At 34.0% G+C, this 18,497-nt stretch overlaps 1 protein-coding gene across 16 annotated transcripts in view; it reads left to right on the forward strand.

Annotated features, from left to right (window-relative positions):
• Positions 1-18,497, forward strand: part of LOC144960493 (ral GTPase-activating protein subunit alpha-1-like) — a 67,821-nt gene continuing 49,324 nt past the window's right edge. For 12 of the 16 annotated variants that reach the window (XM_078893654.1, XM_078893680.1, XM_078893696.1 and 9 more), the window contains exons 1-15: positions 1-253; positions 6,091-6,201; positions 6,352-6,401; positions 6,929-6,986; positions 7,192-7,235; positions 8,467-8,626; positions 8,873-8,997; positions 9,335-9,470; positions 10,277-10,415; positions 11,013-11,274; positions 11,650-11,721; positions 12,983-13,150; positions 14,697-14,939; positions 15,400-15,473; positions 17,173-17,284. In XM_078893654.1, the coding sequence (XP_078749780.1) occupies positions 127-253; positions 6,091-6,201; positions 6,352-6,401; positions 6,929-6,986; positions 7,192-7,235; positions 8,467-8,626; positions 8,873-8,997; positions 9,335-9,470; positions 10,277-10,415; positions 11,013-11,274; positions 11,650-11,721; positions 12,983-13,150; positions 14,697-14,939; positions 15,400-15,473; positions 17,173-17,284 (1,881 nt within the window). In that variant the 5' untranslated portion in view covers positions 1-126. The remainder of the gene's footprint in view (positions 254-6,090; positions 6,202-6,351; positions 6,402-6,928; positions 6,987-7,191; positions 7,236-8,466; positions 8,627-8,872; positions 8,998-9,334; positions 9,471-10,276; positions 10,416-11,012; positions 11,275-11,649; positions 11,722-12,982; positions 13,151-14,696; positions 14,940-15,399; positions 15,474-17,172; positions 17,285-18,497) is intronic. The other 4 variants (XM_078893712.1, XM_078893720.1, XM_078893771.1 and 1 more) reach the window with 1 other exon arrangement.

The raw sequence follows: 18,497 nt of genomic DNA on the forward strand, positions 1-18,497 counted from the left end.
GCATTACCTACTTTCTCCGCCATTCATCTTCTGAGATGGAAACGAAAGAAACAAAGTCAAGGGATGTACTTTTACAATGTAGAACACCAACAATGATAAATACAGGTGCAAACTTAGACTAGCCAAATGTCTGGGTCACTGCCATTTTTTAAACGCACGGCCGGACACGGTGATATAAAGAAATCGGCCCAGAAAGTCGCGGATACGAAGAAGGATACAGTAACTCGTCTGAGACATCTCAGACTTGTTTTGGGTGAGTTCAAGAGTATGATGAATGTGAATGAGTGAGTGACCTGAGATTCCCAGTGAAAACTTGTCACGACTATACATTACGCTTTTAAAAACTGAATTCTGTGAAACAGTTGGAGTGTAGAGCATTATATATTTTCCAATGATGCACCTGAGTGCAGGAGGAGGCAAAGTCATAAGAGAGGCCTAGACCCACAGAAGAGAAAAAGACGCTTCTCATCTTAGCTGGATACCTGGATACCTCTGTATAGAGCTTTTAGACTTGGTGTAGTCTCCTTCGCTCCTCCTCATCTATTAATGATTGGACCAATTTTTATAATTGAACTTGTTTCCTAGGGTGTTGCTTATCTCCAACTCTGCTTTGAATTTATTCAAATTTTTTGCTGATACTGTGGTTTCTTGTAGTTTATTCCAGTTATTTACAATTCTAGATGAAAAAAAGTTCCTTCTTTCATTTGTTTTAAAACGTTCTTTTTTCAGTTTCTTGCTGTTTCCTCGTGTCTGAATGTTCTTGTTTGGTTTAAGGAATCCTGCCTCTACCCTGTCTATTCCCTTTACTATTTTATATGTTTGGATCATATCTCCCCTTCTTCTCCTGTAATCTAAGGTCGGGAGATTTAATTCTTTCAATCTCTCACAGTATGTTTTGTCTTTCAGGTGTGTGATAAGTTTTGTTGCTCTCCTTTGCACTCTTTCCAAACAGTCTTTGTCTCCCTCAAACTTCGGATACCATATGCAGTTAGCATATTCCAGCTTTGATCTAACCATAGTCTTGTAGATGGTAGTCATGTGTTTTGTTTTCAGATTCTTGAAATTTCTTTTCACTATTCCGAGTGTTTTACTAGCCTTAGATTGAACATCTTTAGTTTGCTTCTTGAAGTTTAGCTTCCTATCAATAAATACTCCTAGGTCTTTTTCCCCATTGGATTTCTGCAGGGGTTTTTCTTTCATTATATAGTTTGCTTCTCTGTTGTTTTTTCCTAGGTGAAGAACTGCACATTTATCTACATTGAACTCCATCTGCCATATTTCGGACCATTCTTCAAGCTTTTTCAAATCTTGTTGTAAGGTGTTTCTTTCTTCTTCTGTATTAGCTACTCCATAGAGCTTAGTATCATCGGCAAAGATTTTACATTTAGATGATAGATTGTCTGGCAAGTCATTGATATAAATCAGGAAGAGAACTGGTCCCAGTACACTTCCTTGTGGAACTCCACTTGTTACCAGTCTCTCTGTTGATGCTGTTCCATTCACTATCACTTTTTGTCTTCTATCTTTGAGGAAATCTCGGACCCATTTGACTGTCTGATCATTAATTTGATACTGTTCCAATTTCCTGATTAGGCGCCAGTGTGGAACTTTGTCAAATGCCTTTCTGAAGTCGAGGTATATGACATCTAAATTGTTGCCTAATTCCAGGTCTCTCGTCCAGTCATCCATTGTTTCAAGTAGGTTTGTTACTGTAGACCTTCCCGCCATGAAACCATGTTGATCTTTGCTGAATAGTTTGTTCTTGGTCATATGATCAACCATTTCTTCTCTAATCAGCTGTTCCATGAGCTTGCAGACGACAGATGTCAGGCTCACTGGTCTGTAGTTTTCTGGATTTTTTCTGTCTCCCTTCTTGAATATGGCTGTGATGTTAGCTTCTTTCCATTCCCTTGGTAGTCTTCCTTCTTTCATCGACTGGTTAAATATCTTGGTTAGGGGTTCTACTAGCTGCTCTGCTAAGTTTTTTAGGATGTAAGGATGAAGTTTGTCAGGTCCAGGTGATTTACTCTCCTTTAGGTTTTGTAGTCTCTTCATTACTCTCTCTTCAGTAATCGGCCATTGTGTAGTATCTATATTACTTGTTTTAGCAATATCTGGCAAGTTTTTCTGGTTCTCCACTGTAAAGACACTTGCAAAGAAGAGATTTAGCACCTCTGCCTTGTCTTCATCTTCAGATGCCCAAGTGCCATCTTCTTTTTTTATGTCACAGGTTCCCTGTCTTGTCTTCATTTTACTGTTTACATAACTCCAGAATACTTTAGGATTTTCTTTCGTTTCCTCTGCTATCTTGTTCTCATACTTTTGATGCGCTTGTCGGACTATTTTAGTAGTTGCGTTTCTCACTCTTTTGTATTTGTCCCAATCCTCTTCCTTTTTGCTTCTAGAGTATCTTCTATTTACTGCCTTCTTCTTCCGTAATGCCCCTCTCACTTCCTGCGTCATCCAAGGTTGATTTCTTCTCCCAACCCGGTTCCCTCTGCTTTTCGGGATGTTTTTCTCGAAGCATTGGTTAAGTACTCTGGTAAATCTACTCCAGTTGTTTCCTACGGTGTCCTCGATTAGTATTTCCTCCCATTTTATATGCCCCAGTTCCTCTTTCATACTCTCTAGATCAGCCTTCCTATATCTGAGTGTCAGTTTTTCATCTACAGTCTCTGATGTCGCCCTCAGTTTTAGGAATCTTAGAATCTTATTTTCTGTGAATAGACCCATGCCCGTGCCCATGTACGTTCATGAGTTTTAGATTGTAGTTTCGCACGCTGCACCGATGTAGGTTTATACAATGATAAAATTTAATAATAATTAGAACATCAAAGGTAAAAAGAAACACGGCACACGATACTGATCACAATATGGCCAAAAATATAAATAAATAAAAATTTATAGAAAATTAAAATGGAAGTTTTAACATGATAAAAAGTTTTTGAAAAGTAACAGCAACAAAAATAAACAAAACAAAAAGAAAGAAACAATAAAAAGACAAAGGCGGTAAACGAATACACTGATGATAATGATAAAATATAAATAGGCACTGATAAAATTTTCAAACTCAAAATATCTTGATTTGACTCAGTCAGGGGGATGGGACTTGAATGAAAAAACATAAAATTTGATACCTTATTTGTTTCTCTACGACCTACGGTTCCAGAGTTATTTATATTTTTCTACTGAAATTTTTTGTCAACTTTACAGAGAGAATCTGTGATCTCACTGCTGCCTCACAAAGCATCTCGCGGCGATCGGGAAATTTTGAGTTTTGCAGTCAACATGGCCCCGCTTATTGTTTTCAGTAATTTTGTTTCAATTAAAAAATAAATGGCAAGTGTTAGATATTTTAAAGGTCAGAAAATAAGCTTTATTTTAATATAAATCATTTTCATGTATGGAAAGTATGGAAAAAAATTAATGATAAACGAAAATGGAAAAAAATATGAGGTTTTTGTCCTAAAAAGTAGGGTTGGTGGCGGGAAAAATAAAATAATGAGCGAATATATCAATTTTTATGAAATTTGGCAGAGATATTCTTCAATTAATTGTTTATCGATGTATGAAGTATAATTAAAATGTATCCATAATTTAAAAAGTTGTTATAATTCAAAAATTTATACATTTTTATTACATAAATTTTCTGAGAAATACAATCAGGAATTGAGAATGAAATACACCGTTAGAAAGCTTGTTTTGTGCCCTTTATAATGATACCAAAATTAGTCACATAGGTTCACAAATAACGCCATGGTGACCAACACAGTAAAGGGTCAAAAATAAAGTTCCAAAAAACGAGTTTCACCTTTCAGTGAGCCTATCGGCGGCCACTGGACTGGAGTTATCAAAGTGCCAAATATAAATGATAACAATCGATGTGTACATATAAGTAGTGGAGATAATGTAGATTTGTGAACAAAGCTGCCATCACAAAAAACAGTTCAGCTTAATTAATAACAATCTTGTTTTCTGAGAATTCAATTTAGATTATGGATTACAACTTTAAAATTCTGACCAAATATCCTTAACTGATTTCAATAACAATTTTAATTTAAATGCTTGATGGGAGACAATGTTAAACACACATATATATGCACAGAGAAAGAGAGTGCCTGACTCTAGAAGCGCGCACTGTGAGCTAAGCTCAATATCATAATTTGGTTTTAAAAATCTTAATCGTTCATTAAAAAAATACAACCTACTATTCAAGTGGACCTTATCTCTCTCCCCCCCCCCCCCCCCCCCCCCCCCCCCCCCCCCCCATGCAGGGGCAAATTGAAGATGCTTCTGAACTGAAACTTTCCCAGGTGTCTCATATTCACAAATTTGTTGCCAGAAACATCATGCATATCATCCGTTGATAGATCCCTTTGTATTGTGTAGCAATCACAGTGAGCGGCATACGTTGACAGAAATAGCCTGCCGATCTGGCCTATTTTGGACCGTTACGGGAGCGGTATGGGTGTTTTCTATTAATGATAACGGGAAAATTCTTTGATCATAAAATGAATTAAACTTAGCACAGATTTTAGAAAAATGATAAATCTATCCTCATTCCAGCTTACCCAGTTCTTACGACTTATATAACCAGTAGTAATCACCTACTTTTTGCAACTCTTTCCAATATTTCGAAAACTATTTCAAGATGCAACTTGTGCAGTGGCAGGGTAAATTATTGTGTTCTCTACAATTTCCAAATTATAGACATGTAGCATTAGTACTTTTCTGTTGGACATCGAAACATCAAACCATCTACCAGTAAAATGTTAGAACAAAGAGCCTAGTATCCCTCCCTCTCCCCTTCCACCAGGACCATCACTGACATTGATACACATTGCTCAGCTATGTGATTGCCGGCATAACAAGCCCATTAATGCCAGAGGATGATAGGATACCTGTCACATGCCTGATTGTAATAAAATAAACATATTAAAAAAAAAATTAAATTTACACAATAGATAAATATGTTTTTGTTTTACACTTTTCATATTGTTAAATAAAATATGGTAAATACAGTAATTGTCTAATGTTATCATATACCACTCTTTCTCAATAAAACAAAATGTACTCGTCCAAATTCTAAGAATTGGTCTTATACTTTTATGGGCATATTATTGTCATTATTTTGTGTTAACTTTGTAGTCTCTTCAGAAATTTCTCCCTACATTATTTTAACTTGTTTATATTTAATTCCTTCTTTACTTATCTCTCTGTGTCTGTCTGTCTGTCTGTCTGTCTGTCTGTCTCTCTCTTCTCTTCTCTTCTCTATCAGTCTCTCTTTTTATATTTCTCTCTCTCACGCTTTCAAATTCCCCCCCCCCCCCTTCTCTTTCTCTCTCTCTCCCTCTCTTTCTCTTTCTCTCTCTCCCCCCTCTCTCTCTCTCTCTCTCTCTCTCTCTCTCTCTCTCTCTCTCTCTCTCTTTCTCTCTCTCTATCTAGCTATCTATCTCGCTCCCCCATGTTCTTCTTTATTTATTTTTTCACTCTCTCTATTTCATTACACTCTCTCTCTCTCTCTCTCTCTCTCTCTCTCTCCTCTCTCTCTCTCTCTCTCTCTCTCTCTCTAATGATAATAATTATTATTATTATATTTCTATGGCTCCTAAGCATCCACTTAAAAGTGCTCTGCAGTGCTTTACCATTAACTCATACGCACACAAACACACATACACACACACCCACACACAAAACAGGCCCACACAGATACAGATTGAAAAAGAAAATATATCCATCATAAAATGCCCTGTAAAATAATTCAGTCTTAAGATGCTTCTTAAATGCTAGAACATTAGGAGTAGATTATGTTCTAAAACTGAGAGACTTCCATAGGCATGGAGCTATACAGTTAAAAGCTTTTTGGTGAAAATTATTAATGCAGTATATTTCTTTCATTAAAAGAGATTCTGATGATCTTAGGACACGACTAGGTGTAAAGACTTCAATGAGGTCTTGTAAAGAAGAACCCACATCAGTAAAACAATTATGGGCGTATAAAAGAATTTTGTACTCTATTCTGTATTGAAGAGGGAGCCAGTGAAGGTCCTGTAAAATAGAAGTAATATGTTTTTTTGTTTTAATTTTCAGACAATTATGACACCCAGGAAGCCAAAAAGTTCTTTCAGGAGAACTACTCTCATATCTATTACATCTTTTATGACAACTTTGGTACAGTTGAAGCCGACCTAAAACAAAGAGGTTTGTCATTTTTACAAAATGTTTCACCTATGTATTAATTTATATTTGTTTTGTTTCTTTAAAAATGTTTATTAAGCACCTGGTAGTGATCGATGGAGATGCATCAAAAGAATGGTTAAAGTAAATAAATATTTTGTATTTTAATTTCAGCCAACAAAGCTCATAGAGAAGAATTGGAAGGAATAACTTTCATTTTCAAGGTGAGGAAATGATTAAGAAATAACATCTGGTATTCGAGAAAGAGTATTTATAACTGATGTTTGATTTTATGTAGCTGTTGATTTGAACCACCAATGTCTAAATCGTCATAGGCTCCTAAGAACCAAATATAGTTTAATTTGAACACATATTTAAACTTTCTTTTCTTTTTTCTTTACACAAACTATATCATTGCCATATATTGGTGGTGTTCAAGTTGATATTATAGATGAGTGTGTAATATAGAATTCATTTTATTATTATTATTATTATTATTATTATTATTATTATTATGATTATTATTATTATTATTGTAGTTAGTTATTTATTTAATTATTTTGATTCTCTCAGTTTAAAAGTTTGCAATCCAATTTCTTTATCAATCCCTCATTAAAACTTTCAATAGCAAAGTTATACGCTTGAACATACTTTTAGTGGGACACATAACATTTTACATTGATGAATTAATGTTTTTGACTGCATCGTTTTATGCTTATTTTTGTCAATTGCATTATGTGACTGTCCTCAGAAAATTCTGTTCCTCTTACCTGAGCTTGTTCACAAACGATGGATGTTTCACAGCATTGGTAATTTAAAAAAATTTCTAATCTTTTAGATTTGTATTCCAATTTTGTGGTAAAGATTTGGTTAATTGAGTTATTAAAATATAATGTTATTTCTTCTGTGTTTTTGTGAGTAAATTTTGAAGTGCTACTTTATTGTTATTGTTTATTGTTGTATATGTCATACGAAAATAATTGTGAAGAGGTTTGCAAACTTTATTTTTCACAGGTCGAATAATCAAGAAACTGTTACACCCAGGGAACAGTTTACAAGTAAGATCTTTTTTTTTTTTTTTCTGTAATATATTGCAAGGCTGTAAATAGGTTTTTTATGACCCATGAAAATTTGAAATCGTGGAAAATACAGTCCAACCTGTATAAGATGGAATGAATGGGCAAGGGGTAGTAGTTTCTTGTGTGCCTCTAATCTGTTGTCCCTTTATTTTTGGCTTTCCATCCTTGTCTTGAAATGTGATGTCTTTTAGCAGCCTTAGATGGAATCTGCAGAGGAAAGAGCTATGGGTTGTTAACATGTGTCTTTACGTGAGTGAAACTATTATATTGATATGTGTTGTAAGTCACATATCTTAAAACATTTTTTTTGTAATCCATCTGAATATCTCTGTCTTTGTTTGGATCTTGAACTACCATCTGTGTCAGGCTTGGGTTAGCCCAGGGGTAGATAACTCTCCTTGGGTCTACTTTTGTGAATTTCTTCTTTCTATCTCACTTTTGCAAGATGCCTGTTACCTGTGTAGTGCACATTTACGATTTTCCTTGGCACTGAAATGACCTAATATTGTCAAAAGCACAGTTTAGTTGCCAAAACCACCTCAAAAATACACGCTCAAGACAACTTGATTAAATACAAATTAGTGTAAAAACATTATTCTCCTAAGACATAAATGCTTTGACTGGGCTAAGATTTCCAAATTAGAGCTGAACGTTATGATGGTATCACCTATACCCACTGGTGTTGCCTTTCTCTCTCACAACTGACCTATTCATTTTCATGATAACTTTACATATGATCTTTCGAGCTTGTTACTTTTGTCAGATGGAGACAAAACTGCCATTCATGAGCAAATCATTAACACCCAAGACGTCAGATACAATGTTTTCAAAAATAACATTGCATGTTGAATTGTCTTATTTCATTTACATTGTTGTGAGTCATGAACGTCTTTTGGTATTTAAACAAAAATGATCACTTGTTAAATGCTTTTAGTTATGTGACCAGCCCATTCTTTTGGGTGAATAATGTTCAGGTTGTAATTCTGTTGTAATATAGAATATATTTCTCAAGATTAAAAATTGGATTACTTATTTTTATGAACGGTCCTTTCTGAGCTGTGGTCGTGTCCGATTGCCGAGGATAAAGTGTATTAATGAAATTTTAAAAAAATTCTTAAATGCTCATGAATTGTAAAATGTTTTTAACTTAGATTAAAACGTTTCAGATTTATTGGTTCTTTAAATGTATCTTCCTGAATGTTTGCTCTAGGTGAGAAGAGAAGGAGTCAGATTATTTCTTATATGGTACCAAACATTGCAAGAGAATGCAAGTGAGGAATGTCACCAAATTTTCATAAATTTGGTCCCAGGTCTGGGGGATTCTAGTCACGATTTAATGAGTTTGATGACAGACAATTCTTCAAATGATAGTAAGTTCCTCGTAGTGTTTTCAATTTAACATGTGTATGAAATTGTTAGACTGTTCTTAATTTTATAGTGTTATATTCAGAAAAGGCACCTTGCTTAACATGGCAATGTCCTTTCATAACCTAAGAATTGTACTATTCGAAACCCTTTATTGTTTGATGACAGAGAGAAATGTTTTAGTGATGGATCTTATAACATTTGAGTGTATGCTGTGTCATTGTGCTAATGCCATATTATTATCATCCCAGGAGATACAGGTGGAATCATTGCTGCTGGAGAAATCACTGCCATCTTGCCTGGCCAGTCTGAGAAGGCGCCTGATAATTTGACCAAATTTTTTCTGGATAGTCTCTTGAATTACATGGTGACAGAAGTATGTAACTATCCATAAAAGACTTTGAGAATAATAAACTGCAAAGATTGGAAATATTAAAGAATTTAAGTGGTGAAAAAAATTAATGAAGCAGCCTTTTTTTAAATTTAAAAAAAAAAAGAATTGTTGTGTATTTAGATTGTTTCCATTAAAAAAAATTTTGTTTGTTTTCTTTTTGGTAACATTTACAATTTTAAACGTTATCAGAACATTTGCTTCTTTCTTTTTAAATTAACTAGGGATAAATGTATTTTTTTATTTATTAATTCTTCTTTTTTTTTCTTCTTTTAAAAAATAAATTATAGCTCCCCTAACAATGCTACAATTTTTTTTGCAGGTGATACAAATTGAATGGATGAACAAAGAAATGAGGCAGCAAAGCTTTGATTTCCTTTTCTCCAAATTCAAATCAAAATATTTATACTGGTTATTACCTGACTTTGTATACAGAGACATATACAATCCTGTTCTAGGTAAGAGATAGAATTTTACCAGTTTGTTGTCAGATTGTGCCAAAGTAAGAAAGTGTCTTGTATTTATCTTTATTTCAGCATTAGTTATCAGTGTGTTATGGCAGTTTGTAAGATATGGTCTTTAAGCCACAATAAAATTAATGTAGTCTTAAGTTTGCATTTCCAATAATTGAGAATTTTGAACTCTTACAAATCTCCCATAGTGAGCAGGGAGGTTACTGTGTTTTTTTATACCCCTATATCTGTTTTCCAACTTGCTTTCTCTCTTTGTCATGGAGCGAGATTACTTGGTTTTGTCCTTTCCTTAGTCTGAGTCCTTAACTGAAAGGGAATCAGTCAAATGTATAGTTAAAGTTTTGGGAGATGATATTTTTTTCATTGTAACTCTTCTCTCTGTGTTGTATTGAATGTATAATGAATAATGTAAGCATTTGAGTGTGTTCTCTAAGTGGGATTCTGTGCTGGTGTCTGGATGAAGCTTTTAGGTGATCTCAAACTAAGTGCACTGATAGTAGGCTTTTGGAATATACATCTGTTCCCTATTTGAACCCTCCCCCTTTGTTATAATTTTTATCGTGTTCTGTCAATTACAGGGCTAGAATTTTTGACTATCTCATTTTCTTCCTTTTTACTGGCACTGAAATTATCTGTGTCACAAGCGCGATAAAATCTTTAAAAACAAACAAAAACCCTCACAAATAAGAGTAACAATTTAAATAAAAGGATTGACCCTTCCTTGATTATTACTAATGATTCTATTAAAAACCATTATTTACATGCTTTTCAATGAAATTTTGAATTTGCAGATAAACCGGCTCGCAGAAGTAAGGAAATGATGAATCAAAAAGATGAACCATTGGCTGTTTCTGAATGTCGAGATTCCTTCATTTTCTGGTTATCTAACTTTACTTTGAGTAATCAGAAAACAGATTCTGATCTACAAAAGTAATTTGATATTTATAATATATAACAATTAAGGGTTAATTAGACCATTTGGCCTTTAAATACCCTTTAAAGATACATCAAATCGACATTGTTAACAAATATTAATCGAAAGCATAATGATGAATGAGAAAGAGATGAATGGAATTGTATGATTAGAATTGGAGAAAAAATCTAAAAAAAAAAAAAAGAAAGAAAAGATTTCATCGATCATGTTGACACACACAGAAGTATTAACCATCATAACAAATCATCTTTAACAATCAAAATCATATTTTAAAGGGTCCAGATCCCTATCTATGGCATTTTTGAAAGCATTATAATTTGTTGCAAATTCAGTTTTGATAAAAATAAAGTAAGTTACAAGATGTAATTATTGTTTTACTGTTTTCACAATTTGTGGAAGAAAATGGTCAGTCTCCATTCTGTTTGTGAAGAATGAATTTAAGTTTGATTTTGAATGTGAAATTTAATGAGGCCATAAAAATAAAAGGCTACCAGTTTGAATATGATGATGATGTAGAAGAGAGAAAATATTTGTCACATGTGATTCTTTTGAAAATAGTTTTGATCATTTTATGTGTCTCTGATTTTTTCCAGGGGTAGTTCAATATCTCCTTTATTGACACATCCTGCGGGTCAAGCCAAAGACAGTCATGAAGAACAGCAAGGAACAGACGAAGGTGATCTGGCATCTCCAGAACCAGGGAGTAAAGGAAGTAACTGGTCATCTGATTCTGTTGCTACCACAGGAGATACAGGTGGAAAGGAGAATCATTCAATATCAGAATATGAAATTGTCCTCTCAGTTCTCTACTCAACAAGAGAGAATATTAATATTCTTCATGAGTGTTTCAGACAGGTAAGCTATTGATTAATAACTGTTTGTCTCACAGTCTCCTTGTAATATGAATATGATACAATAAATTACACTATCTATATTAAAAGTGAAATAATGGTACGTCCTCAATGATCAGTGAGGATTATTCATGAGGGTCTTGGATAAAATAGAAGCACTTTACACCAGATTCTTATTAGACTGGGCGATCCAACCTTAGCTGTATCTGTATAGGATAGTCAAAAGATAAATATTCTAATTCATCCTTAATCAAACCTATGAAAAAAATCAGACGATTTTGCCAATCAAGTCTCTTCAGGTGGTGTACTTTTGATTTAAACTTTTTTTTTTTTCCAATTGTTATTTATTTTTGTATTTCTTTATCTTTTTGCTTTACAGACTCTTCTCATGTCATTTCGTCATACCCATGCAATTAGGAAAGTTATCAGTGTATATAGAGAGTGGTTTCAAGTAAGTATTTTTCTCTGATTGGCATGATATGTTCCCTACCAAAGCTATTATTTGATTTATTATTTCATTTGCAATCCTTTTTCGGTTATCACAATTGTCAAATGACATAAATGGAAACTTTTTTTGTCAATAAGTATAAGACCTGCTTCCATAGTAAAATTTGTCAATCTATATATTATTTTTGTAAAAATTGTTTTATTTTTTGAGAAATGGACATTAATATAAATTCATTTGATTAAGAGATTCGCAAATGGTGCCTATAATTAAATGATTTTATCAGACGCGTCTTTATTCTTATCATATGCACACAACAACCACCAGTTGTAAATTTGTCAGCACTTGTGCATGGCCTTTACCTACCCCTTCATGTCAAATTTGTTAGCATTGTATTTTACCATTGCCATAATCCGATTTATATTTCATGGATTTAATAGTTTGACCAAGGGCTATTAGCATGTTAGCGTTGAATTGTGCTGAACTTTATTTTAATAGCATGCATATGTTTTACTTGCTTGTTTTATTTGAATGCATATGAACTAAGAATCGTTCTAACAAGTCTTTGCCACCTCAATCAATTTGTTTCACTTCAAATGGTGCCTTTTAATTTCGTTGCTTGATTTTAAAACTGATTTAGCTATTGTGGGAATAGTCTCCTTTTGCATTTCTTTCCATTATTAAATTATTACCTAGCTTTTTGTGGCAATGATTTAGATATTAAATTTGCCTAAAATTCATCAGCTGGTGTTTGATTAAAAAGCTAGAGTATAATGCCAGTCATTTTGAGGTTTGAATTTCTGTGGATGGGACTTAGAACAGTAGACTGTTCTAAGTAAAACAGAGGCTATGTCAGTCCTCATTTTTCTCTGCCACTATTTTTATGAAAAACCTGCATGTCACAGGTCAATCAGGACTAAAAATATTCAAACCTGCTTTGCAAAGTTTGAAGTTATGGTCATGCAATAAAAGTAGTGCTTTAACCTTCAAAAAGTTCTCATAAGGTATGAACAAGGATCAAGTAAAAGAAACAAATGTTTATCAACAGCTTTTTAATCCATACAGTTTTCACTCTGATGGTGTCAAAAGGTTTCGTTTGTAAATGAAAACAATATTTAAAAAAACAAAACAGTAAAGAAAAAAGCTAAAGAAGGTTTCAGCGTTGAGAATTGGCACATATTTCATTCGCACACAATCAGTTCATCCTCTAAATAGTTCATAGATCGTAGACATATGATGATACCCTATTGATAACTGCTTTGACCAGTATGAGGAGAAGCGTCCAGTATTCATGAAAGAGCCAATTATAAAGGAATACGATGCTGACTCTACAGTGACGAGGAATCATGTCTCATCAGGGCTGAAAGAGGAGAAGCCACAATACCATCACAGCTCTTTGTCTGATATTGTGGAGGAAGATCGCAATTCCTTTGATGTATGTTATCACTTGTTAAATCTATGTATGTATTGTCATCTCATTTGTTTGTTTTTTTTTGTTTTTTTTTTGTAGTGCTTGTTTTCTGTTTTGCAAAGTTTTCAGCTCTCCTTGTAGAGAAGTAAAAGATTAAATAACAGGAAGATCAAAAGCAAAAATCCTGAAATGTTTGATATTCTTGAAAATTGTCTCCAAATTGATTATAAGCTAAATTCACCAAATATGAAAATTTTGTCACTCTGCACACATGCAGAAATAGACTGAAAGTTAATCAGGTTGAACGTATAAAAAGGTATATTCCTTGAGTTAAAAAAAAAAATCTGTTCTTACTCTTTAATTGTCTTTTTGTGTGTTGAAAGTTGTCTCTTTCTTTTTGATTTCTTTGACTTTTACCACGCTGGTCTATCATATTTCTTTTGCAACCATTTATTTTATTGAAGAAAATGCTTGAAGTGAGACTTCGAAAGTTTTCATGAGCAAATTGTGCTTTTACTACATGTCAAAATTGTTTTTTTCATTATTCCATCTCATTTTAAAAAGTCTTTATTGGTCAAATTGCATGCCATGTTTATGACGTAATTGATTGTGTCTACAATTTGGTCATTTCATACCTAGTTGAAAGATTTGCATCGTATAATACATTGGGATTGTGCAATAGGCTTTAAATATGATTTATTGATTTCATTTAGATTTTTTGAAGAGTTTGTTTTCAAGATATACGATTCCAAATATACTGTTGCTTGCTGTTATGGTTGTTGCTTATTGAATGCATGTCTTAATCAAATTTCACACAAACATACCTTACTGTTCAAGGTCCTTGTTGCTTTATGTTGTTTCTGATGAACCATTACCTTTTTTGTTGTTTTCGTTCTTGCCCCTCTTATTTTACCCTGAGCTCATACTTAATTTGCAAAATGTCTAGAAATTGCTTGGAATCATTTCATCATGATTTTGAAACCCTGGAATAATTGAAATTGACCATTTTAAAATATTTATTCACTCTATTTCTATATGAAATACAAGTCTCTTTATTTGTGCGGCTATGTGGTCTTGTGGTATGACACTCGCTTTAGGACTGGAAGGTCGTTCGAGTCTCACTCGGCGCATAGTTGAGTCTTTGGAAAAGATTCCTTACTCATATTCTCTCACCATACTCAGGTGTAAAAGGAGTACCTGGCCATGAACAGCATTGTCTCCAGCGGAAAAAAATTCTAACATCACCTGACAGACGTCATGTCTCATTCTACATGTTACGTGTTGCTATTGGTCTGGGACCCTTTGTAAAGCGCTTTTAGCATGTTTAGTGGATATTGCGCTATATAAAAGCTGACGCTTTTTTTGTTGTTGTTAATTTGCACTAATAGAAGCTTGATATTTATCTTTATTGTTATTTTTTAAAAAATAATCTTATATATTTTACTTGTACTTGTGTTAATTTCAAGAAGAAAGTTTGCTCTCCTTATTTCCCTTTTCTCATATTTTCCACTTTACAGATATGTAAATGTTCTATTAAAGATAATTGTGTAATTGATTGATTTAATTGCAGGAAAGCCCATCCACGAGTGCTCTTTCTCTTCACCATTTGAATGTTCCTGTTGAAGGTGAAGGGGGAGTCAGACGGCCATATCTTCGCAATCGCTCCTATCTTGGTGCTGTTGATGATTTGGCTGATAAGGGAGAAGAACAGGATGTTCGACTGGGTTTGCAGAAAGTTTTACAAGTCTTTATCACAAATGCAGCTAACATCTTTCTTTTGGATGCTGATGAGGATATCAGTTTGCAAGATCAGGTAATTTTTGTAATTCATTATTTAATCATAACTTCTTTTTATACCTTTGTGAGCAAGGGAGTTCGCTTAATGGGTTTTCAATCTTTTTTTTTTACATCTTATGTGCCCTTTCTAATAGCTTTTTGTACTTGTATTGGAAAGAGGCCATTTAGTTTTGACAAGGATTTGCCTAGGTCTTTCTCTATACGTAGATCAGTCAGGTGGATGTATCTTTTTGTGAGAAATGCTGTTATTTTAGTTTTAGATATATTCATTTTGACATATTATTATTATTTACTTATTATTTATACACACGTTTGTAAGACTGTAGAGTATCCTATTGCGCATATCTTTGTTAAAATATTGATAATTAAATTGGACATTCCATGACCATGTATCATTTTTCTGTACAGTTGTTTTTTTTAATGTAAATCTTTAATTCCATCAAACAAGGGCAACTTTCATTCTTTTCATCCCATAGGTGGAATTATGCAAAAGAGTACTCAATATATACAGACATGTAGTTATGAATGTGCAAATGGACCAACAAACATGGTGAGTATTTTACAAATCTACTTCATATAAAATGACTCTGTGAGACTGAGTGTAATCGGTGATGTGCATATCCAGTAGAAAAATAAAAATTATGGTACAGTGCAACCTCTCTAAAACAATATCATTGGGACTGGAAACAATGTTGTTAAAGAGAAGATACCTTGAAAATAGTGCCATGTCATTTGCGCAGCAAAGGTATTATAGTCAGCACTTTTCTCTGCAACTTGGTAGTAGGAGTGGTGTGGATTCATTTCCATATTCTTGCGCATGATCAGCGATTAGAGATATCTATAATGAGTCAATAGTGCAGTATCTTATACAGAGCATATTCCGTAAGTGTGAAGTGTTCAATAGCTGGTCAACTGCTGTGATGTCTATTCCCACGTGGCTATCAACCAGCTAGTGAAAGCTTGTGTAATGAAAATTGCAGCAGGTAAGCTAAGATTTTGCCTCACGTGATAAATTTGCTATGACTATATTTCATTGGTCACAAAGCAAATGTCTGGGTGGGGATCCTGACATCCCATAGCGGACAGGGGGGGTCCATACTATGTCTTCTATCCCCCTATGTCTGTTTTTCGACATGCTTTCTGTCTTTGTCTTGGAATGAGATTACTTGGTTTTGTCCTGGCCGGAGTCCTGGCTGGGAGGTAAACAGTCAAATGCATAGTTATTGTTTTGAGAGATGATATTTTTTTCCTTGTAAATCATCTCTCTGTTATTTATTATTATATTTATTTTTAATGTATAATGTAAGCATCTGAGTGTATTCCTCTTTGTTGGATTTTGTGCTTGTGTCCTGATGAGACTTATAGGTGATCTCAAGCTAAGTACATTGGTGGTATGCTCTCGGAATCTACATCTGATCCCTATTTGTTCCCAGTTCCCCTTTGTCTTACTTTCTCTTGGGTGCTTTAATTGTAATTCTAGAACTTTTTACGATCCCATTTTCTTCCTTTTTACTGGCGCTGATATAACCTAAATGTGTTGCAAGCGCCGTAAACCCCTTAAAAACAAAACAAACAAAGCAAACGTTTTCATTGGACCAGAACTTTAGCCTTGACTGATTTGAAGTTGGCGATTACTGCCATAGCAATGTCGATATACATGGTTTTTACTAAAGCGTGTTTCATAATGGTGAGTTTTACTATACTAATGATATATAGGGAAAAAATCTGGACTCCATGTCGCTATAGAGAGATTTCTATAACATTTCGAAAAAGTGGACTAAACTGGTATTTGCCAGAATGTCTGTAGTGTAATTTTTAAAGTTTTCATTAATCTTGTTTTTTGCCTTGCATATCACATCAGGTGAATTATCGTAAGTAACATGGTGCTAAAGATATATTTGTACCACATTGCTCTTGAATTTTTCTACACATGTTGTTTCAATAATTTCTGGTGGTATTTTACTCCAAAGGAAAATAGTAATGGAAAATATGACTGGCAGTGACCCCTTTTTTTGAGTTTGTTATTTGAAACTTTTCAGAGTGACTCCCTGTTCTATAACCTGCTTGTTAAGTAACTTGATACCAGCATAAACAGAACATATTCAGTGGAAAACGAGTAAGGATGGCTATCAGCCTCAGATGAAAGATATTAAAGGTTGGATATCCCAACTACCTAGTTTTTCAGATAGGTTTGTTGATAATGGAATCCTAGATTATATATTGTTTTTGTTTGCTCGTATTGTTTTCAGGGAACAGATGTTGAAAATATTGTTGATCATTACATCTGGAGTTTTGAAGAGACCACCTCCTTTGGAAAGATACAGAACTTTAGGAGGACGTTTAGCCCAGCCAATATTTCAGGTAGAACTATTATTTATAGATCTCCCTTTTATGCTTATAGGATTGGATTTTGATATTTGTCATTATTAGTAATTTACTATTATTATTACAGTGGTCAATACTTAATGACCTGTCTCTTGGGTGACGTGACAGCTTTTATGGGTTATTAGCTGGGGTGGGATATAAGCTGATTACATCCTAGAGCAATAGAGGGGCGGTATGGGGGGGAGTGGAGGGGGGGGGGGGGGGTTGATGGTGACAAATTTTGAGGAAACATTTAAGTTTTAGACCATTAATCTCATTAAGTTTTTAAAGAGCATGTGAAACATTTAATTTGTTTTGTTTTCCTTTTTTATAACTTTTTCTTCAGATTGAAAGGTAAACCATTTGGTCAAACCCCTCTCCTAACCAACAACTAACACTTAGTATGAAATATATTACTTGTCGAGTCTATCAATGATTCTTTATATGTGACCCTCCGCCTCGAAGCGGTATTAAGTCGGGATTTGGAAAACGAAGAAAACCGGTTTTAAAGTGGAAATGGTCAAAGTTATCAAATTTCAGTTTTTGGTTGTTTCAGAAACTACAATCATTTTTCTACATGAAAACATAATAATTCAACATAAACAATGACGATAAGTTATATAAATTTCAAGTTTAAAAATGCAACTATCAGTGACACATTCAAAACGAGAGTTGACTTTCTCTCAGAGAGCCACCCTTTCCAAAGCTTAGTAATACCGAGTCTTTTTCTCCACCAATAAGATGTAAGATATCACAGCAAAGGGCGTGTCTTTATCTATCTCAGAGAAAGCATGGCTGTTTCCACAATTTCATGGTTCAACCAATAATGAACTTTAAAAACTGTAAACAAGTCTAGGTTTTTCCCTGACAACCTTACAAATAAATGATTCTGATTGGTCAACGCTCATCACATGCGCTGTGGCTGTCGGCCATAATGCTCGGGGGGATGCTTCATGACGTCAGCATACGTGTGTTACATATGTGTGTGTTTGTGCATTTTGATACACACCACGTGCTATCATGTCTTTGTCTAGCTGCATTTGATCGAGGTGAAGGTCCTCCTTTGTCCCTCTTTTTTTATTCTTGAAATTATAGGACATGCTAAGACTTATTAGGACAACAGTTGCCTAATCTTACACGTACAGAGATTGTTGTAGGATAAACATTTAATTTTAAGTACAAAAGCAGAATAATAAATAGAGCCTTCAAC

This window comes from Berghia stephanieae, chromosome 1, assembly GCF_034508935.2.
Source record: "Berghia stephanieae isolate SIO BIC M18660-M18661 chromosome 1, UCSD_Bste_1.3, whole genome shotgun sequence".
In the NCBI taxonomy this organism is placed as follows: domain Eukaryota; kingdom Metazoa; phylum Mollusca; class Gastropoda; order Nudibranchia; family Aeolidiidae; genus Berghia; species Berghia stephanieae.